The sequence below is a fragment of the Nothobranchius furzeri genome, chromosome 1 (assembly GCF_043380555.1).
Source record: "Nothobranchius furzeri strain GRZ-AD chromosome 1, NfurGRZ-RIMD1, whole genome shotgun sequence".
NCBI classification, from domain to species: domain Eukaryota; kingdom Metazoa; phylum Chordata; class Actinopteri; order Cyprinodontiformes; family Nothobranchiidae; genus Nothobranchius; species Nothobranchius furzeri.
In genome coordinates this window covers 102,730,722-102,752,504 of record NC_091741.1, presented here as the reverse complement: position 1 = coordinate 102,752,504, position 21,783 = coordinate 102,730,722, and the positions used below count along the sequence as shown (strand labels likewise).

General features: G+C 42.6%; 1 protein-coding gene across 4 annotated transcripts in view; it reads right to left on the bottom strand.

Annotated features, from left to right (window-relative positions):
• unc5a (unc-5 netrin receptor A) overlaps positions 1-20,293 on the bottom strand; it is a 363,819-nt gene extending 343,526 nt beyond the window's left edge. For 3 of the 4 annotated variants that reach the window (XM_054738923.2, XM_054738924.2, XM_054738925.2), the window contains exon 1: positions 19,230-20,293. In XM_054738923.2, the coding sequence (XP_054594898.1) occupies positions 19,230-19,329 (100 nt within the window). In that variant the 5' untranslated portion in view covers positions 19,330-20,293. The remainder of the gene's footprint in view (positions 1-19,229) is intronic. The other variant, XM_054738926.2, reaches the window with a different exon arrangement.
• Positions 20,294-21,783: the final 1,490 nt, after the last annotated feature.

Below are 21,783 nucleotides of genomic sequence, written 5' to 3'. Positions count from 1 at the left end.
TAAAAATCAGGCTTTTATGATCTTATAGCCTCAACACAACAAAGGTAGCCACTAGCACAATTATTAAAGGTATCATGTTTAAGATTCATATTGAAATAATAAAGGTTTGTTGACTCTCCATTACCTAGAACAGTTTTCAGAAACCGTCAGAGTCAACTATAAAAAACAATTCTGTTTTTATTGCTTACTGCAAATAGAGTTGCAGGGATTAACTGGTTTGACTTAACCACGGTGTGAAATGTCGCTGTTAACCCTTCTTAAACACTTATCCAACACTGCAGTGAAAGTGAAACTGAACGGATGCACACAGCAGAAGCAAAACCAGCTACAACAACCACTGGGACTGATCCGTTTCCATCTAGCAAGTGTAACCCAGGTTTCAGGATAGTTTTAATTATATTAATATAGTTTGTAGTTGTTTAAAAATAAATTAAACAAATAAAAAAACTTATATTACAGAAATGTTACTTTTATTGATCAGACTTTTAAGACATCAGACTTTTATTTTTGTAAACGGATGTTGTGCGAGCCATGTGATTGGCAACAGCTAGGGCTGGGGGTAAACGATTATTTTTAAAACGATTATTCTGACGATTATTTTATCGAATAGTCGACTATTCTAATGACTATTTAGAAAATTAATCTAATGATTATTTTTCTATTGCACAATTAACAAAAACCAGAAAATCTCAAATAAATTCCTCAAAAAAATTGATAAATTCTTACTGTAAGAGAATAAACACTACAGGCCTTCCATTTTGTATAACACTGCGTTTATTGTGTTGGTTGGTTATGTTCTGGTGACGTGTAGAACTTGGGAGTGCAGGCTGCTGCCTGAGAGGTGGTAGAAGATGGAGTGTCTCCATGCTGCTTTGTTTTGGTCACTTATGTGCGTGAGGCGAGTGGTGTTACGGGTTAAACCAAACTCAGGTGATATTTTACACTAAACCGAAAACCCACAACACTCTAAATGTAATAAAAGGGAGATCTACACCACAAAAAAGATCAACTCTAAACCAAAACGTAACAGCTTATCCCAACGCAAGAAGCTGTTAGCGAAGATGCTAACAGTAGCTTTACCAACGTTAAGTTCAAGTTACCAAGTTTAAATAAACCAGAAACACCCAGCAGCAAACAGACCAGCACGGAGGAGAGACTGCTACCACCAAAACAGCTCTCCTCATGTCTGAAAGAAGCTCCTTTATGAAGGGAGAAGTGCTCCCGGTGATTTTCTACATCTGCGATAGACACGAAGCAGCGCATCTGACCCCGGAAGTTGTTGTCCGTTGCCGGGAGACGAAGGCGGGCAAAACAGGAAAATAATCTAGTAGTGGACGGACGTTGTTCCGGGTCTTCGGTATTTGGCGGAGATGTTAGTGAAGGCGGAGAAGAGGGCGAACTAGAGGAAAAACAGGCAGATTCCTCCTCTATTTACAAACTCCTGGGGATGCAACAAGTGGGCGCGGTGCGTCGACTTCCGGATCTGACGTCGACAAATTTTTAGAATCGAGCCGTCGACGTAGTCGAGGCTTCGCTACAGCCCTAGCAACAGCCAACCGGATCGCTCGGTTGCTTAGTCGTAGCTAAGCGAGGGAGATGAGCAGCAACACCCAGAACTACTGCAGCACGCAGAGCTACCGCAGCGAAAGAGAGAAGGAGAGCTGAGGATTTAAAAGAAATTGCCTGAGGCAAATTTTCCTTTTGTTGACCGAAAATACAGCAGGAAACGGTTTTGATGTTCCAATCTGTTCCAGTTGGAGACGTTTTGTAAAGTTGTGGAAAGGACTTGGTGAGTTAAAAGAAATGTATAATTTTAGTTAAGCAAAGATGTGTAATGTAACTATTATTTCATGTAAATGTGGCGCTAAAGTAGTGACTGGGTGAAATGGGGAAGCATGTTATGGTGAGTGCTGGAGGGAGAAGGGCTGTTAATGTAACGGCCGGCGGTTGCCGTTTTCTGTCCGTTTTGAAGGAGCTGCATATTCATCGGCACAAATGAGACAGAAGCTGGGTTTTATTTCAGCACTACCTGGTGCCTCATTTTATTCATGTATGCATATTTTGTTATGCTAGGCCTTTTAGTGTGGGTCGGAAGACAACCTCCTAAACTCGACCGCGGGAACCACGTGAAGAGCTAAGATGGCGAGCCACCCATGGATTCGCGAGCTGAGCCGTAATCGCCAGCAGACCTCCCTCTGCTGAATCAGCCCTGGACTTCACCAACATTGGATAGGTCTTCCAAACACTGCTGGGAGTTGCTTTATTTCTTGTTTCAGGAAGGCACTGAACTCAATAAGATCCGAACTGTTCTTCAGAACCACCGACAAGGAGACTAGAGACTGTGAACTGCACATGTGTTCAGCCTTTTGCTGGATTATTTTGGTTGTGTAAAGTTTTTTTGGTTGGTTTTACTTGATTGTGGGAACTTGAATACGGGTAAAAGGGTAAATCTTTTTCTATGCAAGGTTACTTCCATGAAAGGGTTATACCTGCGAAAAAATGTATTAACGTGGGTCAAAGAGAACTAAGGTTTTGCTGGAACCATAGAGCTGAATTTGATGGTTTATTCTAATTGAGTGAACTTAAAAAGGGGACAAATAGAAAAAACCAGATAACGTGAACTAGAGTCTATTGAAAGGTTGCAACCTATCCCAAATTAGAATTAAGTGTTAAATCCCAAAATACGGGTTTTAAAAGAAAAAAAAAACCACTTAACCCATTTAATTCCAAAAATCTTAACAAGGGGTTACCAATTGTAAATTTGTGTTGTGTGTTTATTGTTCGTGTATTGTCTATTTACTATTACAAATAATAAGCCGGCAGTTTAATTCTGGTCTGTGGTCTCTTTCCTCTTTTAATTTTACTCAAATCCTAAATTTGCTCCAGTAGTCAAACCTACCTGATCCATACTGGTCCACCCCTTAGTTCAAATAACTATTTCCCCTGTAATCGCCTACACAGGAGTGTTACACAAGCACTTCAAGTCATCTGTGTGGGAATATTTTAGCTGCTCAAGGAGAAATCAGGAAGATGTCTCGCCCTTCTGCAAAGCTGGCAGAAAAAAAAAAGTTGTGACACCCCCAACTTGTTTCATCATCTCTGAGATCGTCACGCAGACAAATAACAGTCAGATTACATTAGTGACTGCATGGATTTAACAGTAATATTAGAACAACCCAGGGAACGAGGGTTCATTTAGTAATGTTAGACAATTCCTCTGTACTAGCCTGTACGGCATGCTGTTTTAACATTTAAACAACACCTCCTTGTAATTCTTGTTCTACAGAGCACTACTATAATTTATCCTTGTCCAAATAATATTTATTATAGTCAATTTAGAAAGTAAAGATATGAACAAGTAGAAATTATATTGAAGGATATTCATAATCACAACTGCACTAGTAAAAATTTAGCATGTCATGTCTTAAGGTGTGTCCATACTTAAGTGTTGACTTGAGTGAAGGTCATGTTAACCCTGACCAGTTGTCTACGGTTAAACAATTTTGGTCTTTTTACAGAAACCACACACAGGTCAGAAGGCAAACATGATCAACGGTAAAACAGAGGATCTTTTTCTTCTGGGTGGATCATCTGAACCATTGCTCCGAGTAACTGTTCTGGTGAAGCTTTCGCGCGAGGCCGTCATCATACGTGCTCGCTCCTGGGTTCGTTTTCACTTGTTGTGCATGCACATTCTGTTTATGTGTAGAGTGATATGCCTTTCTCAGTGGCCTAGTGGTAGAGTGTCCGCCCTGAGACTGGGAGATCAGGGGTTCGATTCCTGGTCGGGTCATACCAAAGACTTTGAAAAAATGGGACCCAATGCCTCCCTGCTTGACACTCAACATTAAGGGGTTGGATTGGGGGGGTTAAACCACCAAATAGTTCCCGAGCGCGGCTGTGTCTGCAGCTCACCGCTCCCCCAGGGGATGGGTCAAATGCGGAGAACACATTTCGCACACACACCTGTGTGTGTGTGACAACTAATGGGACTTTAACTTTAACTTTTAACTTCATTCCTTGCCATTCTCACCGGGTTCTTTTGAAAATGGCTGAGTTGCAAGAGAAAAAGAGTGTTTTTGAAGTCTATGTTAAGAAGAGAAGGGCCACCGAAGACTGAAATAAGATCAGAGATTTTTTAGGAGACCATTTTCAACAAATATCCTGATGGCACATGCCATCAGGATATTTCTGCAGAATGCCCCATTTCTGTGTCATTCTGTCAAATGTGTGCAAAGCTGGCCTTCTTTCCCGTTAGCATTTTACCTAAATGTGTTTTTAAAAGTTTAGTTGTTGTGGTGGATTTTAGTTAAAGATCTCAACTTACCTAGCTAGTAGCTGAATTAATGAAGTAGAGAAACATACTAACAAAATATTGTATGGATATAAATATTCTGTGAAGATAAAAAATAAAGAAATGAAATGGTTCTCTTATCTAAAAGCCTCAGCAAATAACACGGCTCGGTTCAAAATCAATGACTGGACCATCTGCTGGCCTGTCTCACTGAACCACTGCACTTCCACATTTACCTGGGTCCTCCACTCATTACACGCTCCCACATTTCTCTTGAGTTAGAGCTTTGGCATTTCAATACCAGAGAAATAAAAAACAGCCGGCTGCCACTACTGAGACTTTAGGACAAACTACCAGAGTCCCCAAAAAAAAAAAAAACAGCATATGAGGTCACAAAAAACAGATGTCTGGCCCTACAAAATGGCGACTGGTGTTTAGCACTTTCTCGTTTACTGTGGAAATGTGCATTTCTGTATCAGAGAGACGTGGCCGAGGAATGATAGCAGATGAGGGGTGGGAGTTGTGACTGTGTTTGTTTTAAAGCTTGTTCTGCAGATTTGCTTTTGCTGCTTTAAATTATTGTGCAAGTTACAAATATTTGTTATTTTAAGTTCCTGCACTGAGGAGAGTGTGTTGCAGAGTAATTTGGATGCTTTTGTCACTACTTTACACTTTACTACACTTTTGTTTGGACAAACTATTTAGAATAACACACCAGGGCACAAACTCAGAATCCAAACAACCTTGTATCAATGTCACTCCCTTACAAAATCCTTACAGAGTAGACAATAATTAGGTCCACGGTGGCACAGGAGTTAAGGAACCCGTCCTGTAATTGAAGGGTTGTGGGTCTGAGCCCCACTCAGTCTGTCGCTGTTGTTGGGCAAAACACGTAACCCATCTTGCCTGCTGGTGTTGGTCGGAGGGACCGGTGGCACCTGTGTACAGTAGGGCTAAACGATTTAGGAAAATAACCTCATTGCGATTTTTTTCTTCAATACTGGAATTGCGATTAATTCACGATTATTTTCTCAAGAGGCTTTTCTCATTTTTCAACTGACGGGAGCAAAAAATAAAAAATTAAATCTATGTAACTTGTACTGAATATAAACAAGTTTATGTATCTACATATTTATCTACACATCATACCAACAAGTTTATTTATCTACATCAACACTCACACGTAAAGAAAAATAAATTGTATTTGAAGGTGCAAAGCTTTGCAGCCAGGAGTGCATCCCTTGAAGGAGCATAGGTATTAGCATCAATTGTGATAACTGATTTGCAGGAAATAAGTGTGTCCCATTTATGGAAGTCTTTAGTGTTTAGAGTTTTTGACGTCTTGTCCATGCAGAGCTTCTGTAGTTCAGTTACTTAGCTAGCCAGAACTCAGGGGAGTTGAAGTCTCTTACAGTTTTCTAGCTTCACTAAAATATCTGTTTGTACTTATTTGATTAATGGCAGTTTTTACTTTTTATTAGACTCCAAATGCAATAATATGGCACGTTCCTAATTTGTAATTTGTAAGAATGTAATCTGCGATATTAGCATTAGCATCCCTATGGGTTTTTCGATGCATATTCGCATTGTGTTAACCACTCGCTGCCAGTCAAATCGCTGCCTTTGTGATTAGAGAATCTCCTTTTGTCACATCGCATTTTGCATATGCAATTAATCGTTCAGCCCTAGTGTACAGCAGACTGGCCTCTGTCAGTGCGCCCCAGGGCAGCTGTGGCTACAATGTAGCTTATCACCACTAGGGTGTGAATGGGTGAATGAAAAATGCCTTGGGAAGTTCCAAGACTCTAGAAGGCACTAAATCAAATACAGGCCATTTAATATTACATTCAACACTAAATCTACCTGGCACATAAAACCGGGGAGCTGTTACAAAAGCAGCAGAGAGTAAAGCTGCTCTGCATGCATGTCTTTGAAACTGCAGGTACGAAAATGCACTTTGAGTCAACGTGAATGCATTGTCAGAGGACATTTACATCCATAGACACTGCAATCAAGTGCAAAGCAAGCTGGGAGAAAAGCTGCATCCAGCCCCAGTGGTAGCTGCCTTGTCATGATTAATTCTATGGGAGTAAAGACTAGAACTTTTAGCCCGCGTGAGCCTCGTGTTCCTGATGGCCTTGCCAAGAAAATCTGCTGCTTAGCTTAAAGCTTTGAATCCGTTATGTTCAGACCTCAATTCACAAGGGAAATGGTTGGGGGGGGGGCAACAACAAAAGAACCTGCATAGATCAGAGAAGCCATTCTCTCATTGCTACAGCTGGATAAGTTTGTGTCACAGGTGCCGTTTTAGCCAGGGATGCCGGGGACATGTCCCCAGCAATTATTCTAATGGATGGTTTTGTCCCCGTCACTTTTAAAAACCAGATCCAGTCTCTTACCTGCAACCACTTGTGGTCCCAGCACAATTTCTGTACAATGAGCAACCAAACTGCCTGGTATTTAAATCACTCCATTCCACTATTTTATACTGTCAGTCCCCCCCCCCACCCCCCACCCCCCCACCCCCACCCCACCCCCACCCCACCCCAGAAAAGGACACCAAGAAGTACAAACAGCAGACCACTTAAAGCTAATTTTGCTTTTATTTAATCAAAAGCAAGATGTGTAATCCTCTTCAGGGATGAATACTGAATAACTGAAAACCCTCTTGGAATCAAAGTGCCAGGTGTGTTTTAAGTCATACTTTGTTGTCTAGACTGAAATGAGACAAACATTCCCATTAGAGTAACACCATTTTCTCAAACATTAACAATACATTCAAACACAGGAAAACCTAAACCAACCCAAACAGTGTGACAACTAACAGGGATAAATGCATCTTACTTTTCAATCCAAAAACAGAAAAAAAAATATCTGTCTTTAACATTACTTTACAGTAAATGATTTACTTTGTGTAGAATTTTAAATAAAAACATAAGCGCAAAACTTCTTTCTTGGGTAAAATACCAATGTAAACAAAAATGTAGAGTATAAAAATTGCAAAATAAATAATACGTCAACTCCAACTGAAATTGATAAAGTGCCAACTTTGGTTAAAAAGAATTAATTTAACAAACGATTTGTGTCCTGAATGTAGAAACAGGAGAGAAAAATCACATTTTGGTTGAGCTGCTGAACGAGATCTGTGCTTAAGTTTCAGTCAATAACATTTATACATTTTTGGCAAAGAAAATCAGCCTGTCCACTGCCTCTGGCTTGAGGCAAGCTCGGCTGCATGTGACAACTCCCCCTGCCACACCGAATAGCCTCTCAGATGGGGCACTTGTTGCAGGGATACGGAGGTATTTCTTGGCCAGGTGACTGAGCCTTGAGAAGTTTGATTTGTTGCTCTTCCTCTGATAGGTTGCAAGTTCAGTCTCTATTTTAGTCTCTTCCGACTGGTCAGGGCCAGGGGTTGGCACACTCTTCTTGAAGACAGTTGCTAAGGTCTTTTTGCTCTTGGGATTTGGCTGAGGCCTTGTCTCTTGGTCCACCTGCACAACTGGACCAAGCTACTTTCTTAGTCAAATGGCCCAAATAGCTTTGATGTGTAAAATAAATTCTAAAGGTATAAATAAAGTGATAGTAAGGCAGATTTGGTGTGCTTATCTAAACCATTTTGTTATACGGCAAAGCTCAGACCTACTGCTCTCATTCTCACTGACTGTCATAACCAGCATTTTCTTCAACAGCAGTTTTTCGCCATCACCATTCTCTCAATCTAGATTGTGATAACGGTGCACGCTAATCCACCGAGCAACTGGGAGTAGGTGTCTCATAATATAACCATCCCCATGTCACCAAAGGAAATTTGGATGTGCCACAGAGCTGCGTGCGTTAACGGGACATTAGTTCAAACTCCCGCCGGTTTTATTTGCCAAATGCAGGAAGGGCCAAAGTGCCTGGCAGCTGCAGAGCCATAGACTGCTAGTTGATGCCTGCGCCGGCTGACTCTGTAGAAAATGGCGGACTCGACAAATCAAGCAGCTGCTTCTGAGCCCAGAAGATGCGCTTATTCTTCTCAGAAGATGAGCGACCATAAAAGAGCTAAAGCCAGAGTGACTTTAGGTGAAGCCTACAACAGATGAATCCAAATAAAACATTTCACGTATTGGCAGCGAGCCTGGTATCTCGATGGCTGGAAACCTTGTTCTATTGTTGCAACTACAACCTCCATGCACTAGATGTCGCTTTGGCGTTCTACGTGTTCCATATTCAACCTTTAACCAGGGCTTAATTTGAGCAGAATCTTGCCGGAACAAGATCCGGGAACTATTTTATTTTGAAAGGATCGTACCGGCAACTGTCTGCTAGGATCCGGCAACCGACAAACTTTAGCTATACGCAGGATTCGAATTATGGGTGAGCTAGGGAGAGGAAGCCCTCAACTTCCACACCCAGGGGGAGCCCAAAAAGGACCCTGGTTCTACTAATATGACATTATCTATGAGGACTCTCTGGGGATTATTTAGAGCTGAGAGGCGCAGAGCTCTGATCGTTGACGCGCTCCAGGCAGAACCATCCTGAGCCACAGTAGCATTCTCAAAGTGTCGCCACCTCAAAAACAAAGTTAACACGCGATCATTTATGTCAGCTCACATCCTTTTATGATTTCTGTCTTTTATTTGTGCCTGATGCGTTTTGCTGCTGCGGAGCGGAGTACATCACCTGTGTCATCCTCCGGTAACTTCAACGCACCGGTGCGGTCAGCACGCACTCCACTATTTTTGTGGTCAGTAGATCTTTTTGAACTGCAGTTCAAAGGTAACTCATGAGGTGAAAAATATGAAGCTAAGTAGCAGTTTTTCTTTAGGATTGAGAGGATAATAAAGGGGCTGAAGCAGGGGAACAGTAAAGATGCAAAAATTACCATTGTTAAAAGAAATGTGTGTTAACTTTGAAAATGTGGGCGCAAGTTTTAATTACTTGTCAACCACATTTGTTTACGTTGATTTCCCCCAGCAATTCCAATCTGTACCGGAGCCTCTGGTTTGTTGTGTGGAGATCAACTGGTATGCTGAGTGATTCTGGGAGACGATTTCAAGTCAAACATGCACAAGATCCTGTTTGTTTCTTCCTTTTAAGCAGACAGACGGAGCAAAAGGTCAAACCAACAACATTAAAAACATTTCACCATTATTGACTTATTAGAAAGCTCAAACTGCTCACATTCTAACATTACACTGTACATCAGTCTGCCTAAGCCTGGATGTGCTCCAAAACTCAGAGCTCTGTTGACTTAGTCGAATTGCTTGCCTGAGGCACTGGTGCCTGGACACATACACATAATTAGAAAAGGTCACCGTGCCTCCTGTCTTGTCAACAAAATCACTCCAAGATGACAAATTCTAGCTCGAGCACAGCCGAACCTCCCCTAGATACCCTTGCCAATCATGCACCAGCAGGGGTGTCTAGCCTTAGGTGGTTTATAATTACCCCATTCACACAACATGCTAATAAGGCTAGAGCATAACAATGAGCCATGCATTTGGGTATAGGCATGTTAAAGTAGAAAATGTTGTTATTATACAATTTTAGAGACTAGAGAATAAAAGCCGTTTTTCAATTTAAAAAATATGAAAACTAAACTAAATGGTATGATTTTAAAAATCTGCACCGTTTAATCGGAGTTGTATAAAACATCCGAGGTATAAATCTTTTCTAAAGAGCACCTTAAATTGAAGATGGAAAACATTTTTTCCTAAAATGTTTCCCCTTGAACATACCTTTGATATTTGTGGTCCATTTCAGGTGTGTTAAAACAAATACATTTTTACACACTTTACAAAAATGTTGGCTTTGGTTAAAGTTGCACTGAAAGCCTTTTACTGATGACTATTTCACCATAAATTCTGTTGAAAATGGTGCAACGCCACTTCTGTTGTCACCTCAATGAGTGCGTTTACATGCAGCCAGTAACCCTTTTAAAACCCGAATATTCACAATAACCCGGTTCCGCAGGTCCATGTAAACACCGCCAAAAACCCGGATATGCTCCTAACCGGGTTTTTAAAAACCCGGTTACTACACCTGGGGTAACCCTTTTCTAACCCGAATGTTTGGTCGTGTAAACGCATATCGGGATATCCCCATCAAAGCGTGTGTTCTGCGCATGCTCTGTTCGCAAGGAATCTTGGTCTTTTGAGTAGCGAGACGTCTTGTATGCGCCAGAACATCGGAAGTAAACAACAAGTTGGGAGCAACATGGGGAGTCGCGGCACAACACCACACTTTTGGAGTGACGAAGAAACTAAGGCGCAAAGAAACGCGGTCGCTATCTCTTCCGAACTGGGAAACATGTTGTTGTTTTCACGGATACCGGAACAAGAAGAATCGGAAATGAGGCATATTGCGTCTGGACGTAGTCCACACGTCCTGACGCTACCCCAACGTCCGCATTTACATCGGGTTATGCAAGTTAGGGGTAACTCTTTCTATTTATGCTTGTAAACGGGTTATTCTGTTCAACTCAGAAACCCGAATGCCGACCCGGATATTGGCTGCATGTAAACGTAGTCACTCTTCCTTCAAATCCTTCACTGCTAAAGGGGGAGTTTCGAAATGGTAAATGGCCTGTATTTGTATAGCGCCTTCTTAGGGTTCTACAACCCCCCCAAGGCACTTCACAACACCATCAGTCATTCACCCATTCACACACACACACACACACACATTAACACGCTGATGAGGATGAGCTACGATTTAGCCACAGATGCCCTGGGGCGCACTGACGGAGGCGAGGCTGCTGAGCACTGGCGCAACCGGTCCCACAGACCACCACCAGCAGGCAAGGCGAGTTAAGTGTCTTGCCCAAGGACACAACAGCAGCATTCTCTTGTCTGAGCCAGGATCGAACCAGTGTTGGACAACTAGAAGGTCCAGGAGAGAAGCTAGTCTTATGAGAAAAGATAACATCTAAAATCTATTCATAACCCCATTTATACAACCTGTCTATCCACCAATCATTAAACAGAAACCAATCAAACTAGGGGTGTTGAATGGAGCTTTGCAACTACTAATGTCTAAAATTCTAAGTGGCAGCTTTTCTTGTAATATTCAAACACAGCAAACGCGTTAACACAGTCCTAACAATTGTTCAGAGGAATCATGGTACAATGAATCTGGCAACAGCGACAAATACAAGCAGCTTAATTTAGACGCAATTCTGATTTTCAGAGGATGAGATTTTCAAAAGCAGAAATACCACCTTAATTGCACTCTATTGTTTAGAATGTAATTATAAATAGAATTAAGAGTGATTGGGTTTAATTGGGATTGATTGAAATGAATGTGATTAGTTTGATTTAATTTTGCTGGACTAGATTTAATTGGACTTTAACTTATTTACTTGTTTCTGCAAACTGTTCTTAAATTAATTTGTAATAACCTGACGCAGCATCAGGTAATTAAAATCATTAAAGTGGATGTCCAATTTTGCAACAAGGTTTTTTTTAATCCCATCACCCGAAACTTGAGCGATATCTACTTTTCAAGTCCTCTTACAGGAATCAGCTGGCTTTAGGTGTCGATTTTAAAAGGAGCTCAATGCGTGTTACAGGGTTAGATAACTCAATTTATTAAACTCTGTAAATGTCAGAAAGTGACATTTGATGATGTCAGCTCTAAACCGGCTTAAAGAAATGAGAATGAGTGAATTAACACTTCAAGTCAAAGGCGTTTCCAGACTTACATGTAGAAGGGTCTCAGGACTTGAAGCACTTCAAGAGTTCAGCTCATTTTGATCTTTTTTCTTCATTTAATGCAATCAACGAGCATTGGCATTTCAAGAGAAGGTCATTTTATTATCTTCTATCAGTAAGGGTGCACAGATCTTTGCACATGACATCAGCTGCCACAAGAAAAGAGCAAAAACCTGAAACTGATCGAATCACACAAACTCCAATTCCCATCAAATAACCTTTAAATCATTTCAAAGGTCCTTTTCTGTTGCATGCTCCTCAGACATCCCTACCAGTCCACTGTATGATGAAGTGGAAATGGCTTTCACATTGCTCCCTGGTGGCCTTACTAAGGAACTATTAATCTATGGCTCTCCATATTGCATTCAGATCTGCCTTCCCCAGCCACCACCTGGCCTGAAGTAAAGGCCAAGAGAGGACCCAGAGGACAGGACAGTCTCTTATTATGAGCTGCTCCAAGACACCTCTAGCCTTCTAAGCACTTCCTCTGACAGTGACTGATGGCCAATTAACTGTTTGGAGAAGGGGTATTGATCACGTTTGGAGAACAGGAAGGGACCTGGAACTATTTCCTTAAACATAATTGTTCTCATAGCACAATACGAGGATTCAAATCTACTGAAAAACAAGGAGAAATCCCCAATAGGCATGTTTTAAGTGTTTCTGACACACTCCACTGATACTTTAGGCCCACCTGCATGTGTTTTCTCTCTGATGGTCGGGGTGAAGTGAAATCTCCAGGTATCTATTTGAATGGATCACACACACCGACTGTGACACACACACACTGACTGATCTCATCTCAAGACTGGTAAAACAGTATCCTTGCTGCTGAACCTGCATGAAAAAACTTATTTTGAACTAAAATCCTGCACATCTCTGCTGTTTATCAGTCTGGTAAACACTCATGTCAGGCTTTCCCAGCTGGTTCTGATGACACATGGATGAAAGTCAGAGTAGTTATCGACTGAAGCAGTTAAGCAGCACTTACGTGCCACTCGTGGGCTCTCTTTCTACAAATTCCCACCAAGCACACAGTCAAAACTCAACCATCTCACATGGTTTGCTATTTATTAACACTCAGCCAAGTCAAAGCTAACAGATTAAGGGAGAGAGAATGACAGCAATGCCTTTTGGCAGCATCGGTACTTTACATTGTGGCTGACCTATTGGATTCAGCGGCAACCTTCACATGACCCGTGTTTTCGCTGAGGTGAAGAGAACGCAGTGACATCCACGGCTGAATGTCAGCTGTTTTATTTTTCCTATTGACTGTAAAAGTTAAGAGGAGACCCAGAGAACTGAACGTTCAATTCAAGCCTCGACCACCTCTCTCTGGGGGGATCCTAGTGCAGCCGGTCGCTTGGACAAGGTGGTCGGAAACAACAACACAACAGCAGAGCTTGAGACCACAGGTCAGGTTTATGCTACCTCCATATAAAAAGCACAAATTGTGACTTGCAGGGTGCTGCATTTGAAGAGGAAAGGAGTCGAAGAACTCTCACATGGAGCTGAATCACAGAAACGGGGGTAATTGAAACAAAAGGGCAGAGTTTGACAGAGATGTAGTGCCTTCTCAGAGCCTCTGCAAAGACTGCAGAAAATAACACCCAACTCCACCCCCGCCTCAAGGTTCATCCTCCCTGCGTCCGCCGTAAAGGCTGTGTCCTTCCTTTGCTTTTCAAGACGGCCATTTGCAAATGATTAGTGCAGGGACACAGCCTTGAGAAAGATAAGGCACCTGGGCATTTGTCACCAAAGCTCTTGTACGGTTTAAAGCCGACCCGTCTTCACGTGCACCGTTTACCTTTTATTTGTTTATTCTGAACTATCATGTTCGCCTTCATTAATCACTGCAGCTCAAACCGAGGAAATTACTTTTGCCGAGTTTGGGCAAAAATAAGTAACTTCAATGATCTACTTGCTTTCCCACGAGCGAATAAAAGTGCAATATTTGGTTAATTGTGTCCAGCAAATCTGTCACTGTAATATTGTCCACTTCCATTTTTGTAAGCAGCATGAAGTAATGAGCTATTGCACACCTGAGGAGAGAAATCATTTGAAATTTTCTTTGTGTAATTGCTTTCTTGTACTATACGTTGTGCATTTTTATATCATGCTAATTTTCTGTTTGAATATCAGCAGTTTGCAAACTCAACAGACTGAAGTCGAACTTCCCCTTCAGCATTCAGCTCTTCCCGTTTCCTGTTATATGAATTCATCTGCAATGACTAGAGGGAATACAAAGATTCCTTTCTGGATTTAAACCATCATTTCCCAGTAACAAACCACATCCCTGTAAAAGCGTGGTGATCCCTTGCCAGGTATCGGCTATGAGACAAAACTAGTGATTCCAAAATCCTATCAATAAATCGTGTTAATTTCAGCTTTTCTCTCCTTATCGCAATCTTTATTGACTCAATGAAGAGAGGGAAAATTTGGCTGGGAGGAAGACAACTCCGGGGGTGATTCACTGAGTCATTCACAGAAGAATGATGAGAAACGTCTGGCAGGAGCATCTTTATCTGATATTATTGTAATAAGAAGACAGAACTCACAAATTGCTGCATTATGCAACACATTTCTGCTTGTTGTCATTTAATGACCAACCCCTTGCATCATCACATGACACACACACACCTCAGTGGAAACTGCTCGCACAAGAAGGAAGGTGGCTGTTTTAAATCCCATGTTCCCTCACTGAACCAGACAACAATTGCTTGGCAACGCTCTCACTGGGCACAGAGAAAAGCAAACATAAACAAAAGGGAGGATTTCTTATCTTCTCTGCATCAATAGTTCATGTTAGATGATTTTACAGAAGGAAGCAGGTCTGAACAAATGGTAAACAGCAGAAGCAACAGGAGCGCACGCACACACACACACACACACACACACACACACACACAAGAAATACATGAATGCAAATCTTTGTGGAAACACCATCCTACTCACATGCACTTTGCATACTAAAAGCATCAAGAGGTGTGCACTTACACACACACACACACACACACACACACACACACACACACACACACACACACACACACACACACACACACACACACACATTTAAACCCCTTCAGTCTCCATCAGATCTCGTGCAGTACAGTGACAGGACGTGCTCATCCAGCTCAAACCTAGGCTGACAGTCCCCACCTTTATCACCGACAGAGTTGTTTCCCTGAAAAGAAAAAGACAAGCCAGCTCTGATACTGATGACTGCCGAGTCAGCAGCTCGTCTACATATGAAGCGAGATGGCTTGACTGATCTCAGCCAAGACTGTCCAGAGTCCTGAGGCAGAATGAACACATTTCTCAATCCATTCCTGGAACACACCACCCAATAAAAGTAGCCCCTGAGCTGTGAGGAGAGCTGTTGAGCATGCTTGTACTGACCAAATAAAAAATGTGATTTCAAGGCAGAGAAGGCACAAATAGAATTTCAACACTTAACCCCATCCTCCTCCTCTTCTTTTTTTCTGATTACTTCACCTGATGTTTTGTGCTTGAGGTCATGAGAAGGTTGTGATCGTACACCAGCAAGTACCGAGTGAGCCAACAGAGAAATAGTAACACACCAAGGGGAATTTAAAGCCTTAAAAACGGACCTACATCTCCAGGTCTACGGGATGTAAGAGGAAACCCGGGAACGCCTAATGAACACAGCAGGAACATGTGACCTAGACAGCAAGCTGAGACGACGACTAACATCACCGAATCTCTAAATACACCTCTGCTGTCCCTATTAAACCCCAAACCTAATCAAATAACATCAATGTCAACATGCACTCTGAAAAGATGTTTTCATTCGGACACATTTATGTACACGTATGAGGGCCCTTGTGCATGCTTGTTTATCATTTCCTAATTTATTCATAAACTAACTTATGCAAACAAAAGACTTGAAACGATGATCTCAAGTGTCCTGAAGACGGAGACGCAACACCAAACTTTAACAGGTTCAGTGTTCTGTCCAAAGCAAAGTTACCCAGTCATAGAGTTCCATTAGTCATCACACACAGATGAAATTCATTTCCGCATTTGACACATCCCTGTGAGGAGCGGTGAGCTGCAGCTCTGGCTGTGCTCGGCAACTATTTGGTGGTTTCACCACACCATACCATAGTTTACTTATATAGCCCATTTAAAACGCAGCATGGGAACTGCCCAAAGTGCTGCATGGGCTGGACCAATACATGACCAATCAAAGCAACAAAAACAGAAGATAAAATACTGATCAATAAAAGCAAATAAAAAAAAATGAGGATTACTAAGAACACAATAAAACACTAAAACGAGTCACAGTCTAAAAGCCAAATCATAAAAGTGGGTCTTTCAACGAGATTTAAAAACCGTCAATGATGGAGCCTGTCGAACTATACTGGGTAGAGAGTTCCACAGCTTTGGGGCAGCATGTACAAGTACAAAGCAGCAGGAGGTCAGCCAACCTCAATGTGTGCATGGGTACATAGGGAGTGAGCAGGTCAGAGAGATAGGGAGGTGCCAGATCATCAATAACTTAAACTGTACTTGGAAAATGACAGGGAGCCTGTGAAGATGTGCCAGGACAGGGGTAATATGACTATGTCAGTGCATATTTGTCAAGAAACTGGCAGCAACGTTCTGGACAACCTGCAGCCGATTCAGGGCAGAGACCGGAGCACCAACTAGGAGGGCGTTTGCATAGTCCAGGCAAGAGGTAATGAAAGCATGGATGACTGACTCCAAATGCCTCCGCTTCAAGATTGGTCTGAGACGAGAAAGGCGACGAAGCTGGTAAAAGCAAGACCTCACTACGGAGTTAATCTGTGGGGCCACTGACAGTTCAGCATCTAACTTTACCCCAAGACTTGTCACACACTGTTTGGGGTTGAAGGTCAAAAGGTCACAAAAGCTATGGTGGTTGCAGGGATCAAAAACAATACTCAGTCCTCCTTTCGTTTAACTTTAAGAAATTGGATGCCAGCCAGCCCTTCACATCTTCTATGCATGCTGCAAATTGCGAGCCCGCATTATCCTCATCCATTGCTACATATATTTGACAGTCATCAGTGTAAATATGATAGCTCAGGCCGTGCTAATTCAGGATTTTGCCCAGTGGCAGAAGGTAGATAGAAAACAGCAGTGGCCCGAGAACGGAGCCTTGTGGCACCCCCCAAGGCAGTGAGGGACAGGAGGATGCACATTCACCAATCTGGACAGAGATGGATTGGTTGGATATGTAGAAGCGGAACCATTGATGTGCCACCCCCGTCACCCCAACCCAAGACGGTCCAATAAAATATGGTGATCGACCGTATCAAAAGCCGCCAAGAGGTCCAGCAGGAGCAGCAGTACCCTAGACCCAGAGTCAGATGCCACCAGAATGTCATTTAACATCCTAATCAAAACAGACTCAGTGCAATGGTGGGGTCTGAAGGCGAACTGAATCACACCCGACAATGAGTTGCTGTCCATATGAGCAGAAATCTGACCGTGAACAATTTTCTCAAGGACCTTCGAGAGAAATGGGACTTTTGATATAGAGCAGAAGTTCTCACAAATGGAGTGATCCAGACCAGGTTTCGTCAATATTGGCTGAACAACCGCATCTTTAAAAACCTTAGGGAACCCCCCAATCCAACCCCTTAATGCCGAGTGTCAAACAGGGAGGTGTTGGGTCCTTTTTTAAAGTCTTTGGTATGACCCGACTGTGGATTTAAACCCACAATCTCCCAGTCCCAGGGCGGACACTCTACCACTAGGCCACTGAGCTGGTCTAAACCACACGAGACAAATTATGTGTGAAAATCTTGCATTGTGTATACTCACAGCTGCTTCCAGCTGTGCACCATTGTGAGGATGGTATTTAAAGTAAACATGAAAATAGGCATTGTTTTAAAAATTGTGTATTAGCAGTGCCAAACCGTTTCTTTTTTTGTTTGTTTCAATGACCAGATTTGTGCAAGAAAACTTTACTGGTGGATGGGTTTCTCACATGCACAACAGATGCATAAAGTAGAGTTACTAAAGAACCCATCCTGAATGTTTTGCTGTAAGAGAAGAAACTGGGGTGCCCAGAACATGAAACGCCACAACATGCTAACTTTGTGCAGGAAAGATGCATCCGGGCATCAAACCTTCAACCTTCTTGCTGTGATGCAACAGCACTGTCAACTGTACCACCATGCAGCCTTGTAATATAAATGATTATAGTTATTTCCCGAAATAAAAACACCCAGAATACCGATGTGCAGAAGCATATGTATTTTAAGCCATTTTTAGAATGTTTTTCTGCCTGGCCCAGAACCAAACTGAGCACGGACCAGTTGTGGCCCTGGCCCACTGATTGGAGACCCCTGGTGGAAGTGATGGGAGGAGAAATTTAGCATAATGCCCGAAAGTAAACCTGAATGCATACATCAGATTTCAATTTTGAATGTAAAATTGTTGTTTGGACTGTGCACTGGACACAGCAGCCTAATGTTACGTCAACACTGCAAGAAATGCACATTAGCTGCGCATTTTGAGCACAAAACTGTTATATTGTAGTTGAAATTGGAAAATGTCTTGTATTGTCACAGAAAGTAACTTTTTTCCTTTGTACTTGAGTTAACCTCACCGTCAGGGGCTCTTCTGCACATCAGGGCTCATTTGCATGCAATCTGGAGTGTCTGGCCAAGACCACGTCCTAAAGTACAAGTCATCAGTGCGAGCAGGTCGTCTACCAAGTCAGTAAAGCTGTCACCACACTGCAAATGCTGCAGGATTAAGTCCTGACGGCCGGGGAGGACACGTGGAGAGGTCCTGGAGCTGCAGCTGCAGCCAGCGGACGACTCGGACAGCACGGATGAATGCCACTCTGTTTTCAGCCACTTTAAACTTTTAAAACGATGAATTAACATGAATGATGTCAATGTTACAGAGAGACGTTTTAATTGACCTCAACCTCACCGTTCAGCCATTTCTGTAGCAGCAGGTGTAAGTCACGGTCTAAGCGAACCAAAGGGCAAACATTAACCACAGATGTGAAGGAAAAACGTTTAACCTGGTCGAGGTTAGCTAACAGGGGTACAGCTAGCAAATTAAAGAACAATAAGTGCCGACAGCGTGCTCACGCGCCCCGGCGTTTCCCACTAAAATACAAACAACTTGTCACGTGCAACGTTTGTATTTTAGCAGTTACTATCCCCCTTTCCTTGGCAACAATACCGCGGATTAAAACACAATTACCCCAACCAAAAACTTACCACCGATGAAGGTGAGGCCAGCGAACAGGAACCAGAGCCCGAGAAGGAGCGAAGCAGCGCCGAACCGACAGCGGACAAAGCGGCCCGAAGGTAAGGGCATCTTCGTGCTTTTTAATCACTCAAGTTTCAAAACGCAGAAGGGTAGAGGCAAAACAGCCGCAGGTTGGGCTTTAGACGATCCAGAGAGAGTCTTCTGTTTCACTTTTACGCCTTCTATCTGCCCTCCAAGAGATCCTCAGCACATATCCTCGTGCCGCGCCGTGGCCATCCCGCTCGTGCGTCTTCGTTGCTCAGAACAACGCATCACAGGTGTGGTGGATGAACTGCTGCCTTTCTCACTACAGCGGCTGCTTTCGCACCGTAAGAGAGAAAAAAACACCACTATCCGTTCACAACTCAGCCTCTGTCATTGGGCAGGAGAGAGGGAGACCGCTCCTTTTGGTGCTCCTCACTTTGCAGCCTCCGTGCGCAAATGTGAAAATAGCTAGGATTGGGATCGGAGGACGAACGTCTGCTGGCACAGCAAAGCTGGAGAGCTGCGAGAGTCGGAGTAAGGTGTGCGTGCGCGTGAGCGTGTTGCTGTAGATGGGCAAGAGGAGCAAAACCAGGCACGGATTGTGCCTGGGATGGAACTCCGGTGATTGAGCGATCCGGTTTCTTCGGGACACATTTACATATCATCAATAAGCATAACAAACACATGCGCGAAGGAATGGGAGGGAATTCATCCGTGTACCACAGCCCGTGTTTTTTCATATCCTCCGCCTCACATGAAAATGATGGATATGTCATCCAGCCCCTGCATGATAGGAATCACATCGGCGCTTTGCATACAGATTCACGCTGAACGCATCTGCATGCCATTGAGTTTCAGTTACACGTGTCTCTGGTTTGTCTTGTGAGCTCTTCGTGACGGACAAACAGCCTGAGAGGGGTGAGGATCAAGACCTGCCAGAAAATCCAGAATGCACAAGATTTATTCTCCAGATTATATTCTCCCATTTACCCAACCAGAGGCGGATTTAATAATTCTGGGGCCCCGGGGCTGACGCATGAGGTCTCTCCACTTCTCGTCATTAAAAAAAAAAAAAAAAAAAATATGAATCATCTAATCATAGCTTTGTTTTTATTACAACACTTAAGGCATATCTTACCAGGATTTCTTTTTTTAACAACTTTGTGTAATTTGTTATCTTTCTAATTATTGTTGCTAAACTATAGCAACACTGCATGGTGGCGCAGTTGTTAGCACTGTTGCCTCGCAGCACGAAGGTTGTAGGTTCGAAACTCGGCTGCGGCCTTTCTGCGTGGAGTTTCGTGTTCTCCCCATGCATGCGTGGGTTTCCTCCGGGTACTCCGGTTTCCCCCACAGATCACAACATGCCCTATAGGTTAGAAATTGTAAGTCACTTTAGCAGTTTTATAAATTAAATCATTTTCTGTATGGAAGTCAGAGATTTTCACTATTGTGTTAGAGAGGAGAGGAGAGTCCTGCAGCAGCAGCAGCGTCTGCACACCCCCTCCCTCCAGGTCTTGTTTTGTGTTTGGAACTTGTTCTCATGTGGGTCGGAGCTGAAGAACTACACAGGCTTCTCCAGTTCTTACTTGGATGACACAGTGAACAGAAAACACAGAAAAGATCGCTATATAAATGCAGCTCGTTTGATCTGTTTACCGTGTAATCAGTGATCAGAAACAGCAGACGTGTTCTGAATAAAGACTATTTATAATTTGTACGCTTCGCTTCCACGTAACATCAACGGTCAGGAACACTAGTGAATAGTTAGGGTGCACTTTTATTAATAGATGAGTGTTATTGTTTAAACGTTTCTCTAATATTTATCATATAGACTGTAATGTGCTGAGTTCTCCTCTGCTCATTCTGCTACAGACTCAGCTGAAGATGGATGCTCTACACAAACACTAACAACTGTTTCTCCTGCTTAGTTTCTGTCTGATGGCTCAACAAAAGTCACATCCTGCATGGCAGCAAGTCACGGAGCCAAACCAAGGAATGGAGGGTGTGATATCAGCGGGGGCTGGTGAGCTGGGAGCTGAAGAAGGTAAAAACACAACCTGAAGGTTCCCCGTCTCCAGGCTAATTACACAGAAGCTGCTGCTGAGTCAAGAGCACTAAAGGGTTAGTTAATACTGAAGCTGTTTTACATGAAGATGTTGTGAAATAGTCAGTTAAAAAGACTGGATGAACTTTAGATGTTGCTGGTGTGTTTTAGCAGGATGCTGTTGTGTATTGTATTTATTATCACATCACTGTAGGAACTGTCTCTCTATTCTAAAGGTGCATTTATTTTTACTTACATGTACATGTGTACATCCCTATAAAACATCTGCTTAACAAATGCTCTGAAACATTATCAACTGATATTTTTTTTGCCTGTTTTGTGTATTTAATACTTGGTCAGTTTATAGGTATTTTTTAATAATCTTGTTATAATGTTTGATTTGACCACTGAGCAGTGCACAAAATTAAGATTCAACACTTGGTTACATTCAGTGTTAAAAAAGACTAGGTTCAGAAATCTTGTGCATCCAC